Genomic DNA, 16,828 nt, shown 5'->3' on the forward strand with positions numbered 1-16,828 from the left:
GCAAGAACGACCTGCAGAGATGAGATCAAGACATTCATGGTGGTGTCGTTGTGCTGGATGTGGCCATCTCGACGGACGCACGACATAGGTGCGCAAGCATGGCCTGCGGCAACGAGATCGAGACAGCAGCCGCTGCCTCTGCTGAAGACCTCAGATTTGGGCAGCCCCCCGTGCCCCCCCCCCCCCCCCCCCCCTCCCATTTCTTTGTCATGCACGCTCACCAACACGTTTTCTTTGTGTCGTGATTCCATCTCTAGATCCGGTCGAAGTGTGGTGTGGTACCTTCGTCGGATCGACCCAGAGCATTCTTACTTTGGATGGGTATTAGGTTAAACCGAAGTGTGAATAATTTGGTACTACTGATTTAGGATTGGGATGGTTCCGAGGAAAAGTCATGTATACAAACAACATACTTTCTTTCTTCTCTGGTTACATATACTTTATCTGATCTCTAAGCTACATAATTTTGTGATTAACATTTGCCACAGAGCGTAGGCATTTTGTTTGGCGGACAAGGACGATGGCACAACACATCAACCATTGGCTTCCTGGGATCCAATAATTTAGTTGTTTCATGTTTTAGTAAGGCAATAGCAGAGACCTTTATTTGAAGGCTGTAGAGTAGATGCTTATTGCTAGGGCGTAAGTTACTTTTTCTGATTGCTCAGCAAGCTTATGCCATGTCACGTATTCATGCTAAAATTTCTCTGCAGCCACTGGAAAAGTTTCTTGCACCAAAAATTCTCGAAACCTACTTTTTTCAATATTATTAAGCACTTTTCTTGTATGAAACTTTGCCTTGTTTCTAAAATTTCTTATGGATGAGGAGCTCATGTGAGCATAAACAACAAGGATTTGGAAGTCAGGAGGGAGATCTTATGGCATGAACTATTCTACAAAAAGCTACACTTCACGTTTGATCTTCTACCTTTCTATTCATACTTCAGGTGTGTGATACATTTGCTTCTATTGTCCTACAAAGTTCACACCCTGCCATGGCAGATAGTTTAGCGGTCATAGTTTATAGGTTCGTATTCAAATAATCTTTACCATATTAGTTCTGAGCTATATAGATAGAAAGTGATTTTTTTGCATTGTGTCCCGCGGCACCACAAAAATCATTGCAATAGGTGGTGACATAAATCAAAGACCACTCTATATTAGAGCTGCATTAGCTACATCAACAACTGAAACTCCCCAGTCAGTTCACTCTCTTGTTCATAGTTCAATTTACAGATGTTTTTCCATGTCACCCCATGTTAGCTAGAGGTTGATGTTTACACTGTAGAGGATTTGATGTTGTATGTTGTTTCTTCTAAATAAACCCCAAATCTCCTATCAGTTACACTTTGTATCTCAGCATTATATCCTTTTGTGCTGAGAGAAGGTATATAGTGCCGAGATATCGAATATTATGATATTTAATATATACCAACTTTCCAGACTTGAAAGTATATACTGTGTATCTCATCATTATATCCTTTCCATGTACATAAGAGTTTCTATCGGCGGGCATCTCGATGTGATTTTATATAAAAAAGAGTCTCAAAATTATGTAACAACATTTTTTTTCTGAAGTGCCAGCCATTTGAAATAATTTGATTAATTGTACTGTTCAGTCTTAGACAATGTTGAGGAAATCGCTTATCGGGATCAACTCGGTCAGCTAATGATTAGCGTTTAATAGGCAAATCGGCCAATTAATCGGGCGATAAATGAGTTAATCGGGTGATAAATGAGTTTATCGCCTAATCGGTGACCACTGAATAGGGATTAATCGGGCGATTAATCGTTGAATCGGATGATTTTTTGAACAGTGGTCTTAGAGCATGATCAAATGCATTTGGTAACAAAAGTTAATACGGACATTTTTCTCGAGAAAACTACATGAATTTCATTTTATTTGGATCAACTGAGTTAACAATAGACTGATACGAATAAGAATTGCACTGAAATTGTTTTAACATGATTCAGTTCGAATCTCACATACTGTATGCATAAACCAAATTACTGTATCATTTATTGTATCTTTAAATATTTGCTTGGCTCTCTGCTTCTTTTAAGGGGTAGGTGGCTGTGTGCAAGTGGCCATTGCATCACGAGGTAAATCATACCCTTTTGATTTTTGATTTAACCGCACTTGGAACCATGAGATGGTTAACAGTTTAATTAAGGTGCTCACCTGTAGTTTGTGAACTCTAATCAGATTTAAAGGCATCATCGTGAGCTGATTTTACATGGAAGAGATCTCCACCATATATTTTTCTAGCAAAAATTTATAGGCTTGCGATGCTGTTGTGATACCATGAGATCATCAGATACTAGGGGAAATTCATTACTGCAAGACAGCAAGAGTATCGTATGGGATCCTTGAGATGGAGCTATAAGCTTTGGAGGCTCTAGAAAAAAAAATCGACGCTTAGCAATACTATGAACATTGAGATGATTTCTATCGCTCTATATCGCGTTGAAGTTATTCTGTAAGTCTAACAAGCATGATTAGAGGCATGAGTTTTTAGTTGTGCTTCTTTTTTATATGCTTATCAAACGACTTATATTTCATTTTTTGTTGGCAATATATTTGTATGTTTCAGGTGCTCTGAATTTAATAAGAGATGGAGCTGTGGGGCTTGAAGAAGTGTGGACCTAATGACATGTGTAAACCATCTAGACATAATGTGTCAAGTTATTCATATTCTATTAGATGCAAAATCTCTACACTGTTTGCCTTCCTTCTATTGGGTTGCTGGCTAGAAGAAGCAAGCGAAGTCAAAGAAAGCCAGCCAAAGAAAGCCAGCGCCATCTTATTGTTGACCAATAGGGTCATTTAACAACAGAATTATTGGAGTTTACTGGGAAAATACTATTAGGGTGAAGAGTCCGATGAGGGGATAATGCCTTTTAACAAGAGTTGTCTTTACAAATAATTATATTGTCTCAATATGATGTGTGACATGATCGATCAAAATCAATTACTTTTTGAGTCTATGGGGTGGAAACAGAGTGATCACAAGAATAGGGAGGAAGTTATTCTTTATGGTTGTGGAATACTATGTTGCTATCTTTTCTTTTACATCCATTATTTCACATGCGCCGCGAGAAATAAAATTAGGAGACCGTAGCAACGCACAGGTATTCAACTAGTAGATATAGATATAGATATAGAATTGTCAGCACATGGAACTAGAAACGTCGAGAAAGCAGCAGCAGCAGCGCGGTCTTCCTTTGCTGGCTGGGGTTCGTGCACCGGGTCCATGGTCCATCCACACATCCCCAGAGCGGTCTGTCCATGGACCAAGTGCAGACCAACCTCCGTCACGCGCACGCGCACGCGAGGCCACGCACAAGGCGGGCCGCCACCTGGTGACCAGGAGAAGACCCAAATCATCGTAACCAGAAAGCACAAATCCGAGCGGATCTACCACGATTGATTCTGTGACAGCCAGAGCGGGAAGCCCAAACTCCATCCCACCGGCGACTACATGGCCACCACCGGCGACGACCACGTGACGGCGGCGGCCGCGGAGACGCCGCTGCGGAAGGGCGCGGGGACCACCGAGCTCTCGGCGCCCGACGGCTGGACCAACAAGGTCTGCGCGCTTGCTTCCGTCCAGCTTTACCTACCTTACCTACCTAGATCGGAATTGAATTTCCGGGCTCGCCTCAGCTCCAGTTTCAGGGTTTCTACTCGGTGTGCGCGTCCGGGGTCGCGTTTCTAGGGTTTCGGGGCCCATGCTATTCGCTTAGTTGTTGTTGGGTTCCTAGTGTCTGGCATGCGCTTGCTGCTGTTGCGGGGGATGGATTTCGTATGTTCCACATCTATTTAGCTAGTGTTGGTTCGCTTTTGTGCTACGGTGTATGAGAGTGTTTGGTTCTGTGACTGATGTATGATTGTTTGCTTATTATTAACAGGCACTTCATTTAGGGTTCGTTCATCTTACGGGGTATTGGTACAATTTTAGGGGTCGGAGCTTGCTATATCTATGTTTAGTTTAACCTGTACTCTTTCAGTGCATGGGGAAGAGCTCAATTCCAGCAAACGTTCGGCATTACATCTTGTGTGTGTGTATCTCAGATGATATCTTATCAGGTTTGTGTTGAGGGCTCAACACATGGGAGTCGGACTTAAGCTGGTAGGGGAGCATGTGTTGCGATGTTTGAGCTTTTCACCCTGAAGAATCATACCCACCTTCGTTTGAACGAGCTAGCACCAGATTATAGCGGTTCTAACATTTCTCTAGTGTGAATCCTGGTACTAACATTTCTCTAGTGTGAATCTCCATGGTACTAACATTTCTCTAGTGTGAATCCTGATAACATTTCTCTAGTGTGAATCCTGGTAAAAAGAAGGGGAAAGCCTCGAAAAGCAGCGAAAAAACCAGCAGAAATGGGAGGGGATGGGGGAGAGGAAACTCCACGCTTTCGCGGCCAGATCAATGCAGCTTTAGGCCTGCCATGGATCCGCTATGCCGCGTGCATGCGCCTCGCAGGCCCCAAGAGACGAAAAAACAGACCAACAAGGAGGAGAAAAATCACGCCGCTTTCGATCGATCCTCTCTTTGCATCTTGGTTCCGCTCCGGTTGTTTGTGTTGTGTCCAACGGTGTAAGAGCGAGCCCGTAAAAGATCCAAAACCGAAAAATAACCACCACTTTACGAGTTCGGGCCAAAAAAGGACGCAGATCAATGACCGAAAACGAGCGAAAATTAAAAAAAAATACGGGCTGTGTTTGGTTCCCTCCGTCGGCCTGTATTTGTAGGGGCCGACGGAGCGAACCGAATGCAGCCCGAACACAATCCCTAGTTTGCGCGTGAGGGAACTTTCAGCTCCTCCCAACCACCGCCGCCGCCGCCGATCTGTGCGCCCTCACCTTCCTCTGTGCCGCCACCCTCCGATTTTGCTCCGATGAGTCTCGAATCGACCCCGCCGGCCGCCGTTGGTACCTCGCTGCCGTCCCCACCTTCTCCCCTGCTCGCCGCAGCTTCCGCCGCTCCTCCAACCACTCCGGTGATCCCTACCATCTTTGCGACCCCAGCGGAGGAAGCAACGCCGGTGGCGGCGACGAGCGCGGTGAAGCGGCGGCGCGCGGGAACGCATGTGGTCACGCAATCGCTGCCGGCCACCGGTGATGTCTCGGCGGTGGCAACGAAGCCGAAGGCGCCCCGCGCGAGACCGAAGAGCGCGGCCCCCAAAAGGACGAAAGTGAAGGCGGCGACGAGCCGTGGCGTCCCGCCGCCGGTTCCCTCCATGCCCACAGCAACGCCGACGGCGCAGCCGATGATGGAGGAAGCAAGCGCGACCATCGCCCAGGACGTGCTCGACGAGGGGTCAGCAAGGTACACATGAACTCTTCCTCCATTTATTTGTTTGCGAGTAGATACTGAGGCCTCGTCCGATTAGGAAGGAGAACGCCTCGTACATGGAGATGTTGGACGAGGTGCAGATTAACCCACTCCCTCCGTTCGGCAATGGCATTGACGGAGCTAAGAACGACTGCGGGGACGAGGGGTAAGAAGGGGAAGAAGGGGACGAAGGGGAGGAAGGGGAAATTGGGGACGACGGTGTGGTGGAGGTCACGACTGATGGAAATAGAAAGAAGAGGCGGGCCAACAACTACACAGAGATTGAAGACGCCACCTTGTGCCGAGCTTGGGCCTCTGTGGGGATGGATGTCATCTCCGGCACGGATCAAACAGGGAAGCGGTACTGGCAGCCATGGGCGGGTCCAACAGGGTGGAAGGGTGGGGCTAGGACCACCCTAAGAATTTGGCCCAATAGCCCTATTATATAAGACTAGCAAAAGTACCAGTGCGTTGCACCGGGTTACGCGAAAACTCGAACGCTCCAATGAATCATCCGTGATGGCATTTCTCCTATATGCCATCATCAACGAAGGTTGTCACATTTTCGCCTATTCATGACGAATATGTTTAATCCTAATAAGATGAGCTTGAGAAGCTCTCGCTGCACCAAACTTTTATACCGTACATGGTTGTCCTCACCACCCGTATGTAATTTAAATTTATTGCATGATCCATTCCACAATGTAATTCTGCGGACTTGTTATGATGGTTTGCAACACCCATGTCCCATTTACACTTGGTGTTGTCAAACAAAGGTCGCCGATTAAAAATGCGATAGATCTAGAGTTCCAAAATTGGAAACTTTAGAAACATCATCACTACATTTCAGCTCAATGCCCTTTGACCGGCCTAACCAAATTAGCCTGTGCTGCCATGAATTTTTTGTATCTTATATTTAACCCTCCAACAATAGGGATACAGGAAGTCCGACATAATGACAGCAGGGATTATGTGTTTTGATTTCTTTTAAATCATCGTCTTTTGTCAGCTTGTGCTTTTCATAATTAAAATATATTTTGAAGTGAGGCTTGTGCTACCATAGACCCCCAAACCTCAAAAACTGTAAAATCCCCGAAGGGATATACAATGAAAAAGAGCGCAATAATAACTTATAATTTTATCTGTAATAACAGATTTAAAGATATAGAGGATCTACTTGTAAACATGCAAGTATGATAAGAGTTTTTTAAAACAAGGGAAAAAATTCACCATTTTTATTGATAGAGAAGAAATCGAATTAGAAAATAGTGAATTCTCTTTACTAATCTGAAAAGAATCAGACCAACCATGTAGATGTGCGAGGTGTGCGAGAGCATGTGTTGGAGTCGCCGAAAAATATATCTTATTTCTGCGGAACTTGGCATATAATTTTGTATCGACGCACATAATATTATATATTTTTAAAACATTCAAATATCACTCCTGATTTTATTAAAAGTGTTGTCTGCGTTCCAAAACACCAAAGGGTTAATTTTTTTTGGAGGAGGCATGATTTGTCACAAAACTGTCTGCAAGTAAAGTTTAATATATTTATTCAAGCAATCAACGTGTTCCGTCCATTAACTTATCCCTGGCCGGCGAATGAAAATACCTTCACCAATGGTGCGTGTCCATAGACTGCCGTCGAGAGCAAATTTTCCAGATAGTCTTCTGTTTGATCAAGGACGGCGCTGGAGCTTGTCCCGTCTCAATGATGTCTAAGGCCTTTCCATTCCCAACTGGTTGGATCGTTCCTAGGGGTATGTATATTGCTAAGACAACGGCGACTGCCCGGGACCGCCAAATTTCATGAAGATCAAGAAGACGATGGATGAGCTGAAAGATCTCTGTCTATTCAGCAAATCTCCGAAGCTATGTCTTCTGCTGCTCTGCACCACCGCGGCAACGCAGGACACGCATGCGGCAAGCATGGCCAAGCAGCTCCGCGCAGCTTTCCGTCACGGCCGTACCACCGACGGTTGATGGAGGGTCGATTCATGCATGAGCCTGCGCCGTCGGACGCTGTGGAGGCCGAGCGGCGTATGCACGAGAGTGCACCACTGCCGGCCAAGGGCGTGCCGTTCATCGCGCTCGACACGCAGACACCGTCAGGAGTAGTTAATTATTTATTCGTTGCCACCAGCTACGTCGGCTGCCAGGACAACAAGCGCCAGCCTTAACGTCGAAAGCTAGCACCGCTGTCCGTCTCGCCGGTGCTCATGTTAGCAAAGCATATATCTTCCCTCTTTAACCTTCTCCTTCTCAGTGAATAGACAAGCAGGGATCCACTCCGTGCCCTCGTGATGCGCTTCAACACCGGCGATGATGATGACCGTGCCGTGGAGTCCTTCATCCAACGATAGACACCGCAGTCATTGCGCCGGTGGACTCTGCCTTGGCACCATCGACAGTAGCACGTTGTCCAACCTCACCACCGAGGAGCTCCGGTCAGTCATGCTACAGCATGCCACGTCCAAGTACTAAACGCTCATGGCCTTCTCTGTGCTGCGGCGGCTAGCCGACGCCGGCCATAGATCGATTGGTTGGTCTAGGAATTCGGCAGTTGATCTGGTTTTTGGGTCCATGGTAGTCCAATGGCAAAAAAAAGGGGATTCGTTAGCTCGCTATTTAGTACGAATCAGTGAAATGAGGGAATCCATCAAAATAATTCAACAAGCTATAGAAAAAAATTCCTGGAGGCCCTTATGAGAATTTAGAAGTCCGACGCTTTAAGAAAGCAAAGACTTCCGAATGGAATGAAATGGCTATGCTAAACAATCCTTAATCTTGGTGGTAGAAAATGCAACTCCAACATAATTTGTTTGTTCGGGATTCCGATCCCGCTTAAATTGGATAAGTGCATCGCATCATAAATGCCATGTCATGCATACCATCTTGATCATGCTGGTTCTTTTTCCGTATTAGTAAGATTGCATACGTTGTGTGTTCCAGTATTTGCTTCTTCCCGGATAGGATCGCGAAGTGGTGTTGTGAGATACGACAAGTTCTTCTGCAGCTTTCCACAGGCGAGCCCTCTCTCTTCACCTATTTTACTCTCTCCCTCGCACCGCTATCCTTATGTTGCGATTCTTTATCGAATCACGTGTCTTATTCCACTTGTATACCATAATAATCCTATATGTATTATTCCGTACCCATATCCGTTGCTTGATGTTTGAGCCTTGCGAGTCATAGGCGTGTTTAGGCTCTGTTGTTTATCTCGATCTGTAAGTTCGGTCCAGAAACAGATTCCAGATTTCAGTTCAGTTCGCTGTTTCGTCTGTCCGTTTTCCGGCGAGCTTCGCCGTCTCGTCTGTGCTCAGTTTTCCACCAACCCTGTCTCGTTCGAATCTTGGAATATTCAGCCAGGGCTGCTCCCGTATAAGGAGCGAGGTATTGTAATGTAGCAGGTGAATCCACCATTTCAGCTACTACAATAGTATATTCCATGGCCCCCTCCTCGTGGAAATTAGTTCCTACTATTTCTTTAGTCGATACAAATTGCGACCCGGATCTCGCGAATATATCGATTCCAGCCAACGATGACACTACGACTTCAATTCGATTGATTCTTAACAATGGTTATATTTTCTTCACCCATCGCCCCTGCAGCTGCGGTCTCCCAGGCGTCGCTGGAAGGGCCGGTAGCGCCGCTCCGTTCGCGCCGGACGAAGCAAAAACCGGCAGCTTTCTCATGACGTGTCGTGCTTCCTCGGGACTCCATAATCTGAATCTTAGCCGGACGAAGAGTCCAGGACTACTCGCACCAGATCCGTTCTATATATAAACCGAACCTGAGGTAAAGCAGAACAAGCCTGCGCGACCTGGGTTCGATCTGAAAATCCCGTCGTAACTGCCCACTTTTCCTCTCCATACGATTCAACGCTGCCGCGCCTGAGGCAAAGAAGAGGTCTCCGTCGCCGAGCCTGAAGCGACGACGGCGGCGGCAGCCATGGCGAGTAGCCGAGGGGCGGCGTCGTTATATGCAGAACGCCGGCTTGATGGTCACCCCTTTGGTCGTTGCTGCTCGTCGCCGCTCTGAGCTGTATCGATCTATCACTGCAGCCTTTAACTAAAGGCTATCAAGCAGCCATGGTCGACCTTTGTCCATGTCATGTGGAGGGCCTGCTCGTCGAAGCACTTGATGCCATAGATCGATGCGCTATTTTAACCGCCACTCCCTCTGCTTCTCGTGTCCGCCGCCCCTCGGCTACTCGCCATGGCTGCCGCCGCCGTCGTCGCTTCAGGCTCGGCGACGGAGACCTCTTCTTTGCCTCAGGCGCGGCAGCGTTGAATCGTATGGAGAGGAAAAGTGGGCAGTTACGACGGGATTTTCAGATCGAACCCAGGTCGCGCAGGCTTGTTCTGCTTTACCTCAGGTTCGGTTTATATATAGAACGGATCTGGTGCGAGTAGTCCTGGACTCTTCGTCCGGCTAAGATTCAGATTATGGAGTCCCGAGGAAGCACGACACGTCATGAGAAAGCTGCCGGTTTTTGCTTCGTCCGGCGCGAACGGAGCGGCGCTACCGGCCCTTCCAGCGACGCCTGGGAGACCGCAGCTGCAGGGGCGATGGGTGAAGAAAATAGAACCAAACCGGTACGGTGGCAATTGTATGTATTATGCGGTTTGGTGGGAGGGCAAAACAGTCCAAAAAAAAGCGTTGACGAAACTTTTTGGCAGAAACCTTAGCTCCTTTATTATTAGGTATAGATATATTTGAGAAAAAAATATTTGTAGACACAGCCCAAGAACCAAAAGACATTCGTATCGGTTTCTACTCCCAACAATCGGGGCGGCCATTCTAGCCATCCCCAAACTTGCCCTAGCCATAGCGATACTGCAGTTTCAGACTCTGATCGAAGGTAATTTGTGATTTGATTCATCAAGCAAACAAGCCTAATCAGAAGCGGCGACCGAGCATGTAGCGCTGCAAAGGAGAGAGCAAGGATCACCGGTTCACCACACTCGCCTCGCGCGCATACGCACAGCCGGCCGGCCGGCCGCGTACACAGGTACGTATTTAATTGCCAATTCCCTAATTAGATCTAGCTCTTTACATCTCTCAACTTGTCACACACCACAACGGCACACCGTAGACATACGGCTTGTGTCACAGAGGCAACTCGGACCTGTGACACATCTGGTGAGTGGGCCATGGGCCAGCTATGTGTGGAGTGGGCAAGGGCCGGGTTTAGTCGTGTGTGTTGTTGTATCTGAAAACAGACAAGCTTGATGAATGGAAAAGGAACACTGTTTCCTCGCTGCCTCTCTTTCTCTCTCTTTTTTGTTCTAGATCCTGAAATCAGCTTCAATTCGAGAAACCTCACGCTAGCAATCATACTAGCAAGGGGGTGGTTACACTTGGTATCAGATTCGGATTCGATCCGCAGGCTAGGGTTGTGTGATTCCCAATTCGCGAGATCCCTGCTCGGATTTCAGCGAGGAATTCGCCACGGCTCCGTCCAAGCCTTCGCCGCAGACCAAGTTCGTCCTCGACGCGATAGAGGAGACGGCTGCCACCACAGCAGCGGCCATCAACGAGCTCCACGCCAACCTCGATCTGCTTCATGGCCGGCTCGCTTGTGTGGACACCACGCAGCAGCAGATGGTCGTGCATCTCGATCTCATCTCCACGGCGGTGCAGGACGGCGCCAAGCTGCACACGGAAGCGGCGCGCCAGCAGGCGACGATGGAGGAGCGCCTCGCAGCCACCGTTAAAGCCCTGGAGCGCCTACGGGCGCGATCCCATTCTCGAGAGGAAGATGACCCAGATCCTGATGAGGTCATGGTCATGGGCAAAGGACTCCTACAAAAGGCGCACGTCACCTGGACTGGGGACGCCGCGGGTGCTTCCTCAGCAGCAACCGGAGGGAGTACTGGAGGTGGCGATAGTGGTTCTCCCCGAGATGGCGGTGTGGGAGTTCTGGGCGGCGGTAGACCTGGAGGCGTTGGTGGCGGTGGTATGGGTGGCGCTGGCGGCAGTAGAAACATTCACAGTGCAGATTCATCAGCAAAACATCAATTGAAGATGTCGTTTCCGCGGTTTGACGGTGAAAATCCTCGCATCTGGAAGGACAAGTGCCTCGATTATTTTCGGCTTTTCAATGTCAATCCCTCTCTCTGGCTAGTCTCGGCGACCTTGCACATGGACGGGAATGCCGCTCTCTGGCTGAAGGCTTATCGGTTACGACATGAGGTAAACACTTGGCCAGCACTAGTAGCAGCGGTGGAAGCAAAATTTGGTGCAGATGATCATCGGAAATATATGAAACAATTATTAGCACTGAAACAGAAGGGTACAGTGGAAGAGTACCAAATCCAGTTCGAGGAGCTATCTTACCAGATTGCAATTCAGAATCCAAATTATGACGAGCAGTTCTATGTGTCTCAGTTTATCAGGGGGCTGAAAACTGAAATTCGAGCAACCGTTGAAGCACAGGTGCCTGAAACTGTCGAACGCGCCGGCCTTCTTGCGTTGGTACAACAGGAGGTACTCAACGAATCCAAACCATGGGCACAACGGCCACCATATCAGCCTCGTCATGAACAAGTTGCTCATCGTGCTGAACCAGCTCGTCCAGCTCTGAAAATGGGAACTGGGGACTTCTGGAAGGATAGGCAATTGCGGGACTACAGAAGAGCTAACAATTTGTGTTTTAAATGTGGTGAGAAATACGATCCTACTCACCAGTGTGCTAGGAAACCTGCTGCAGAACTTCACGCCATGACAACTGAAGAAACCTTAGTTACACCTGAACAACTGTCAGAAGAGGTTTTGAATATGATGGAAATGCAGGATCTCGCGGAAGCTACACAATTAAGCCTATCTCTTAACGCACTAGCTGGGACTGATTCTGGTGACACAATTCGCCTAAGGGCAATGATTGGAAACCAAGTACTATTGGTTCTGATAGACTCGGGCAGTTCTTCTTGAATGCGAACATGCTGCATTCGTTTGCACTGTCATGTACAAAAAACAGACTCGGTGACAGTTAAACTGGCTAACAATGAGGAAATGACTTGCAATCAGCTGGTGCCCAACCTGTCATGGTGGATCCAGGCTGAGACCTTTCATACTCCAATGCGAGTCCTTCCCTTAGGCGCAGATGATGCTATATTAGGTGTCGATTGGCTGAAGAAGCACGGTCCAATCAAAGGAGACTGGGTACCGAAGACCTTACGGGTCACAAACATGGGGAAGAGAGTGACACTTCAAGGTGTGCAACCAACCGCAACCGCAACAATAAAAGAATTACCAGCTGGACAACTTCTCAAATGGAAAAAAGGGAATGACATCTGGGCGATGGCAGTTATACAATCTGATGTTGATGACAGTAGTGCAGCTACACCAGCAGCAGTGCAGAGCAGCAGTGCAGGCAGTACTGGAACAATATACAGATGTTTTTGCAGAGCCTCAACATTTGCCTCCCTCTCGTGCCTACGACCATGCCATTCCTCTTAAACCAGATGCTACACCATTCAACGCTCGCCCGTATCGGTATTCGCCAGAGCACAAAACTGAAATTGAAAAGCAAGTGCGTCAAATGCTCGCGGCAGGAATCATTACACCCAGCATGTCACCGTTTGCCTCACCGGTGTTGCTGGTCCTCAAAAAGGATGGCTCGTGGCGATTTTGTATTGATTACAGGCGGCTCAACGAGATCACTATTAAAAATGTGTTTCCAATGCCGGTCATCGACGAGCTTCTTGATGAACTAGCAGGTTCCAAGGTTTTCTCCAAATTGGATTTGCGTGCCGGATACCATCAAATCCGAATGCGTCCTGAGGATGAAGCTAAAACAGCGTTCAAAACTCATCAGGGACATTTTCAGTTTAAAGTGATGCCGTTTGGCCTTTGCAATGCACCAGCGACTTTCCAGTGTGTGATGAACCAAGTTCTGGAGCCTTGCTTGCGTCGCTCAGTTCTCGTCTTCATGGACGATATACTGGTTTACAGTCCATCCGCGGAAGCTCACATTACTCATTTGGCAGAGGTCCTCGAACTGCTTCGCCAGGCCAAACTGTTCGTCAAAACAAGTAAATGCTCTTTTGCCTGTGATAGTCTTGAGTACCTAGGACACATTATTTCCGCAGAGGGCGTTTCCACTGACCCCAAGAAAACTCAAGCCATGGTAGACTGGCCGCAACCCAGCACAGTGACAGAGCTTCGGGGTTTCTTAGGCCTAACAGGCTATTACCGTAAATTTGTGCGCAATTACGGCATCATAGCAAAGCCTCTGACCAACCTCCTGAAGAAAAAAAGGGTTTGAATGGAATGACCAGGCCACAGCTGCTTTTTCTGCTCTGAAGCAAGCAATGATCACTACACCTGTCCTTCGTCTCCCAGACTTTCAGAAGCAATTCGTGGTCGAAACGGACGCCTGTGATGTGGGCATCGGGGCTATGCTGATGCAAGAGCAGCATCCAATTGCCTTCCTTAGTAAACCCTTAAGCAAACAACATTTGTTGTTCTCCATTTATGATAAAGAGTTCTTGGCACTGTTACTTGCTGTTGAATGATGGCGCCCATATTTACAGCGAGCAGAATTTCTCATCAAGACAGATCATCATAGTCTGTGCTACTTGGATGATCAAATTTTGCAGTCACCGCTTCAACGCAAAGCCATGGCACGGTTGATGGCATTGCAGTTCAAAATCATCTACAAAAAAGGGGCCGAAAACCTGGCAGCAGATGCCCTTTCTCGAGTCAGTCACCTGATGTCCATCCAAGTTCAATCAGAGGTGCAACCGGCTTGGCTACAGGAAGTGATCAACTCATACATTACTGACTCTGACGCTCAGTATCGTCTCACTGAACTGGCAATTGCAAGCCCTGATGCAAACGGTTATGAGCTGAAAGAAGGACTCATCAGACTACAAGGGTCTGATGTCTACTCACACTTCTTTTCCTGTAGACAGTGTTGGGCCTCCAAGAGCAGAGGTTTGTAGAACAGCAGCAAGTTTTCCCTTAAGTGGATCACCCAAGTTTATCGAACTCAGTGAGGAAGAGGTCAAAGATATCCCTCTCAAGCAACCCTGCGATCACAATGCAAAAAGTCTCTTGTGTCCCCAACGCACCTAATACACTTGTCAGATGTATAGGTGCACTAGTTCGGCGAAGAGATAGTAAAATGCAAGTAATATGGATGTATATGAGTGGTAATAGCAATCTGAATAAAATATGGCAGCGAGTAAACATGCAGTGGAACAGTAAACAAACAATGACAACGGCGCCAGAAAATGCTTGCTGGCGTGCAGTTGACGTGGAAGATAGGAATCTTTGTGGTGTAGCTTTTCTATTCGGAGACAAGGCCTAGGGATCATACTTTCACTAGTGGACTCTCTCAACATTGATCACATAATAAAATCACTCTACACTCTCTTGTTGGATGATGAACACCACTAATTGTGTAGGGCTACTAGAGCACCTCAATGCCGGAGTTAACAAGCTCCACAACATTCGATGTTCATATTTAAATAACCTTAGAGTGCATGATAGACCAACGCAATTATACCGAGTACTAACATAGCATGCACACTTTCACCTTCAAGCTATGAAAGGAGGAATAGATCACATCAATACCATCATAGTAATAGTTAAGTTCATAATCTACAGGAGATCACAATCATAAACTACGCCAAGTACTACATGATGCACACACTGTCACCATTACATCATGGAGGAGGAATAGAGTACTTTAATAACATCACTAGAGTAGCACATAGATTAATAGTGATACAAAGCTCATCATATAAATCTCAATCATGTAAGGCAGCTCATGAGATCATTGTATTGAAGTACATAGGAGAGAGATGAACCACATAGCTACCGGTACAGCCCTTAGCATCGATGGAGAACTACTCCCTCCTCATGGGAGACAGTAGTGGCGATGAAGATGGCGGTGGTGTCGATGGAGATGCCTTCCGGGGCACTTCCCCGTCCCGGCAGCGTGCCGAAACAGAGACTCCTGTCCCCCAGATCTTGGCTTTGCGATGGCGGCGGCTCTGGAAGGTTTCTCGTACCGTGGCTTATTCGTCTCGAAGTTTTAGGTCACCAGGGCTTAAATAGGCGAAGAGGCGGAGTCGGAAGGGTTACGGGGGCGCCACACAATAGGGGGCGCCCCCCTCCCCTAGGCCGCGCCGCCACCCTGTGTGGTGGCCATGTGGCTCTCCTCTGGTCCCTCTCGGGTGTTCTGGAAGCTTCGTGGAATTATAAGATGTTGGGCGTTGATTTCGTCCAATTCCGAGAATATTTTCTTACTAGGATTTCTGAAACCAAAAACAGCAGAAAACGGGAACTGGCACTTCGGCATCTTGTTAATAGGTTAGTTCCGAAAAACACATAAATATGACATAAAGTGTGAACAAAACATGTAGGTATTGTCATAAAACAAGCATGGAACATCAGAAATTATAGATACATTGGAGACGTATCAGCATCCCCAAGCTTAGTTCCTACTCGTCCCGAGTAGGTAAACGATAACAAAGATAATTTCTGAAGTGACATGCTACCAACATGATCTTAATCATACTATTGTAAAGCATATGAGATGAATGCAGCGATCCAAAGCAATGGTAAAGACAATGATTAAACAATTGAATCATATAGCAAAGACTTTTCATGAATAGTACTTTCAAGACAGGCATCAATAAGTCTTGCATAAAAGTTAACTCATAAAGCAATAAATTCAAAGTAAAGGCATTGAAGCAATACAAAGGAAGATTAAGTTTCAGCGGTGGCTTTCAACTTTCAACATGTATATCTCATGGATATTGTCAACATAAAGTAATATAATAAGTGCAATAAGCAAGTATGTAAGAATCAATGCACAGTTAACACAAGTGTTTGCGTCTAAGATGGAAGGAAGTAGGTAAACTCAATCAACTTAAAAGTAGAAGAATGGCCCTTCGAAGAGGGAAGCATGGATTGCTATATTTGTTCTAGAGCTTTTATTTTGAAAACATAGAGAGAGAGCATAAAAGTAAAGTTTTGAGAGGTGTTTGTTGTTGTCAACGAATGGTAATGGGCACTCTAACCCCCTTGCCAAACAAACCTTCGAAGAGCGGCTCCCATGAAACATTTTTATTTTTAGGTGGCACTCCTTCCAACCTTGCTTTCACAAACCATGGCTAACCGAATCCTCGGGTGCCTGCCAACAATCTCATACCATGAAGGAGTGCCTTTTTATTTTAGTTTTATTTTTGAGATGACACTCCTCCCCACCTTTACTTTCTCAAGCCATGGCTAACCGAATCCTCGGGTGCCTTCCATCAATCACATACCATGGAGGAGTGTCTTTTTTCTGTAAAATTATGAAGGTTAGTTAATTGGGGCTGGGAACCCCATTGCCAGCTCTTTTTGCAAATTATTGGATAAGCGGATGAAGCCACTAGTCCATTGGTGAAAGTTGCCCAACAAGATTGTAAGATAAACACCACATACTTCCTCATGAGCTATAAAACATTGACACAAATAAGAGGTA

General features: G+C 46.7%; 1 protein-coding gene across 1 annotated transcript; it reads left to right on the top strand.

Annotated features, from left to right (window-relative positions):
* Positions 1 to 7,664: 7,664 nt before the first annotated feature.
* Positions 7,665 to 13,615, top strand: LOC127309916 (uncharacterized). Its single transcript, XM_051340627.1, has 4 exons — positions 7,665 to 7,789; positions 10,785 to 12,202; positions 12,326 to 12,562; positions 12,681 to 13,615. Exons 1-4 carry the CDS (start codon positions 7,665 to 7,667, stop codon positions 13,613 to 13,615), a joined length of 2,715 nt encoding a protein of 904 aa, XP_051196587.1.
* The last annotated feature ends 3,213 nt before the right edge of the window (positions 13,616 to 16,828 follow it).

Source organism: Lolium perenne, chromosome 6 (assembly GCF_019359855.2).
Source record: "Lolium perenne isolate Kyuss_39 chromosome 6, Kyuss_2.0, whole genome shotgun sequence".
Taxonomy (NCBI): domain Eukaryota; kingdom Viridiplantae; phylum Streptophyta; class Magnoliopsida; order Poales; family Poaceae; genus Lolium; species Lolium perenne.

What these genes read in the sequence shown, in the direction of transcription:
- LOC127309916 (XM_051340627.1), top strand. Translation starts at nt 7,665, where the DNA reads ATGATGATGACCGTGCCGTGGAGTCCTTCATCCAACGATAGACACCGC. An exon ending in ACTAGCTGGGACTGATTCTG is followed by an intron (nt 12,203 to 12,325) that starts GTGACACAATTC and finishes TACAAAAAACAG; the next exon opens with ACTCGGTGACAGTTAAACTG. An exon ending in GAAGAGAGTGACACTTCAAG is followed by an intron (nt 12,563 to 12,680) that starts GTGTGCAACCAA and finishes TGTTGATGACAG; the next exon opens with TAGTGCAGCTACACCAGCAG.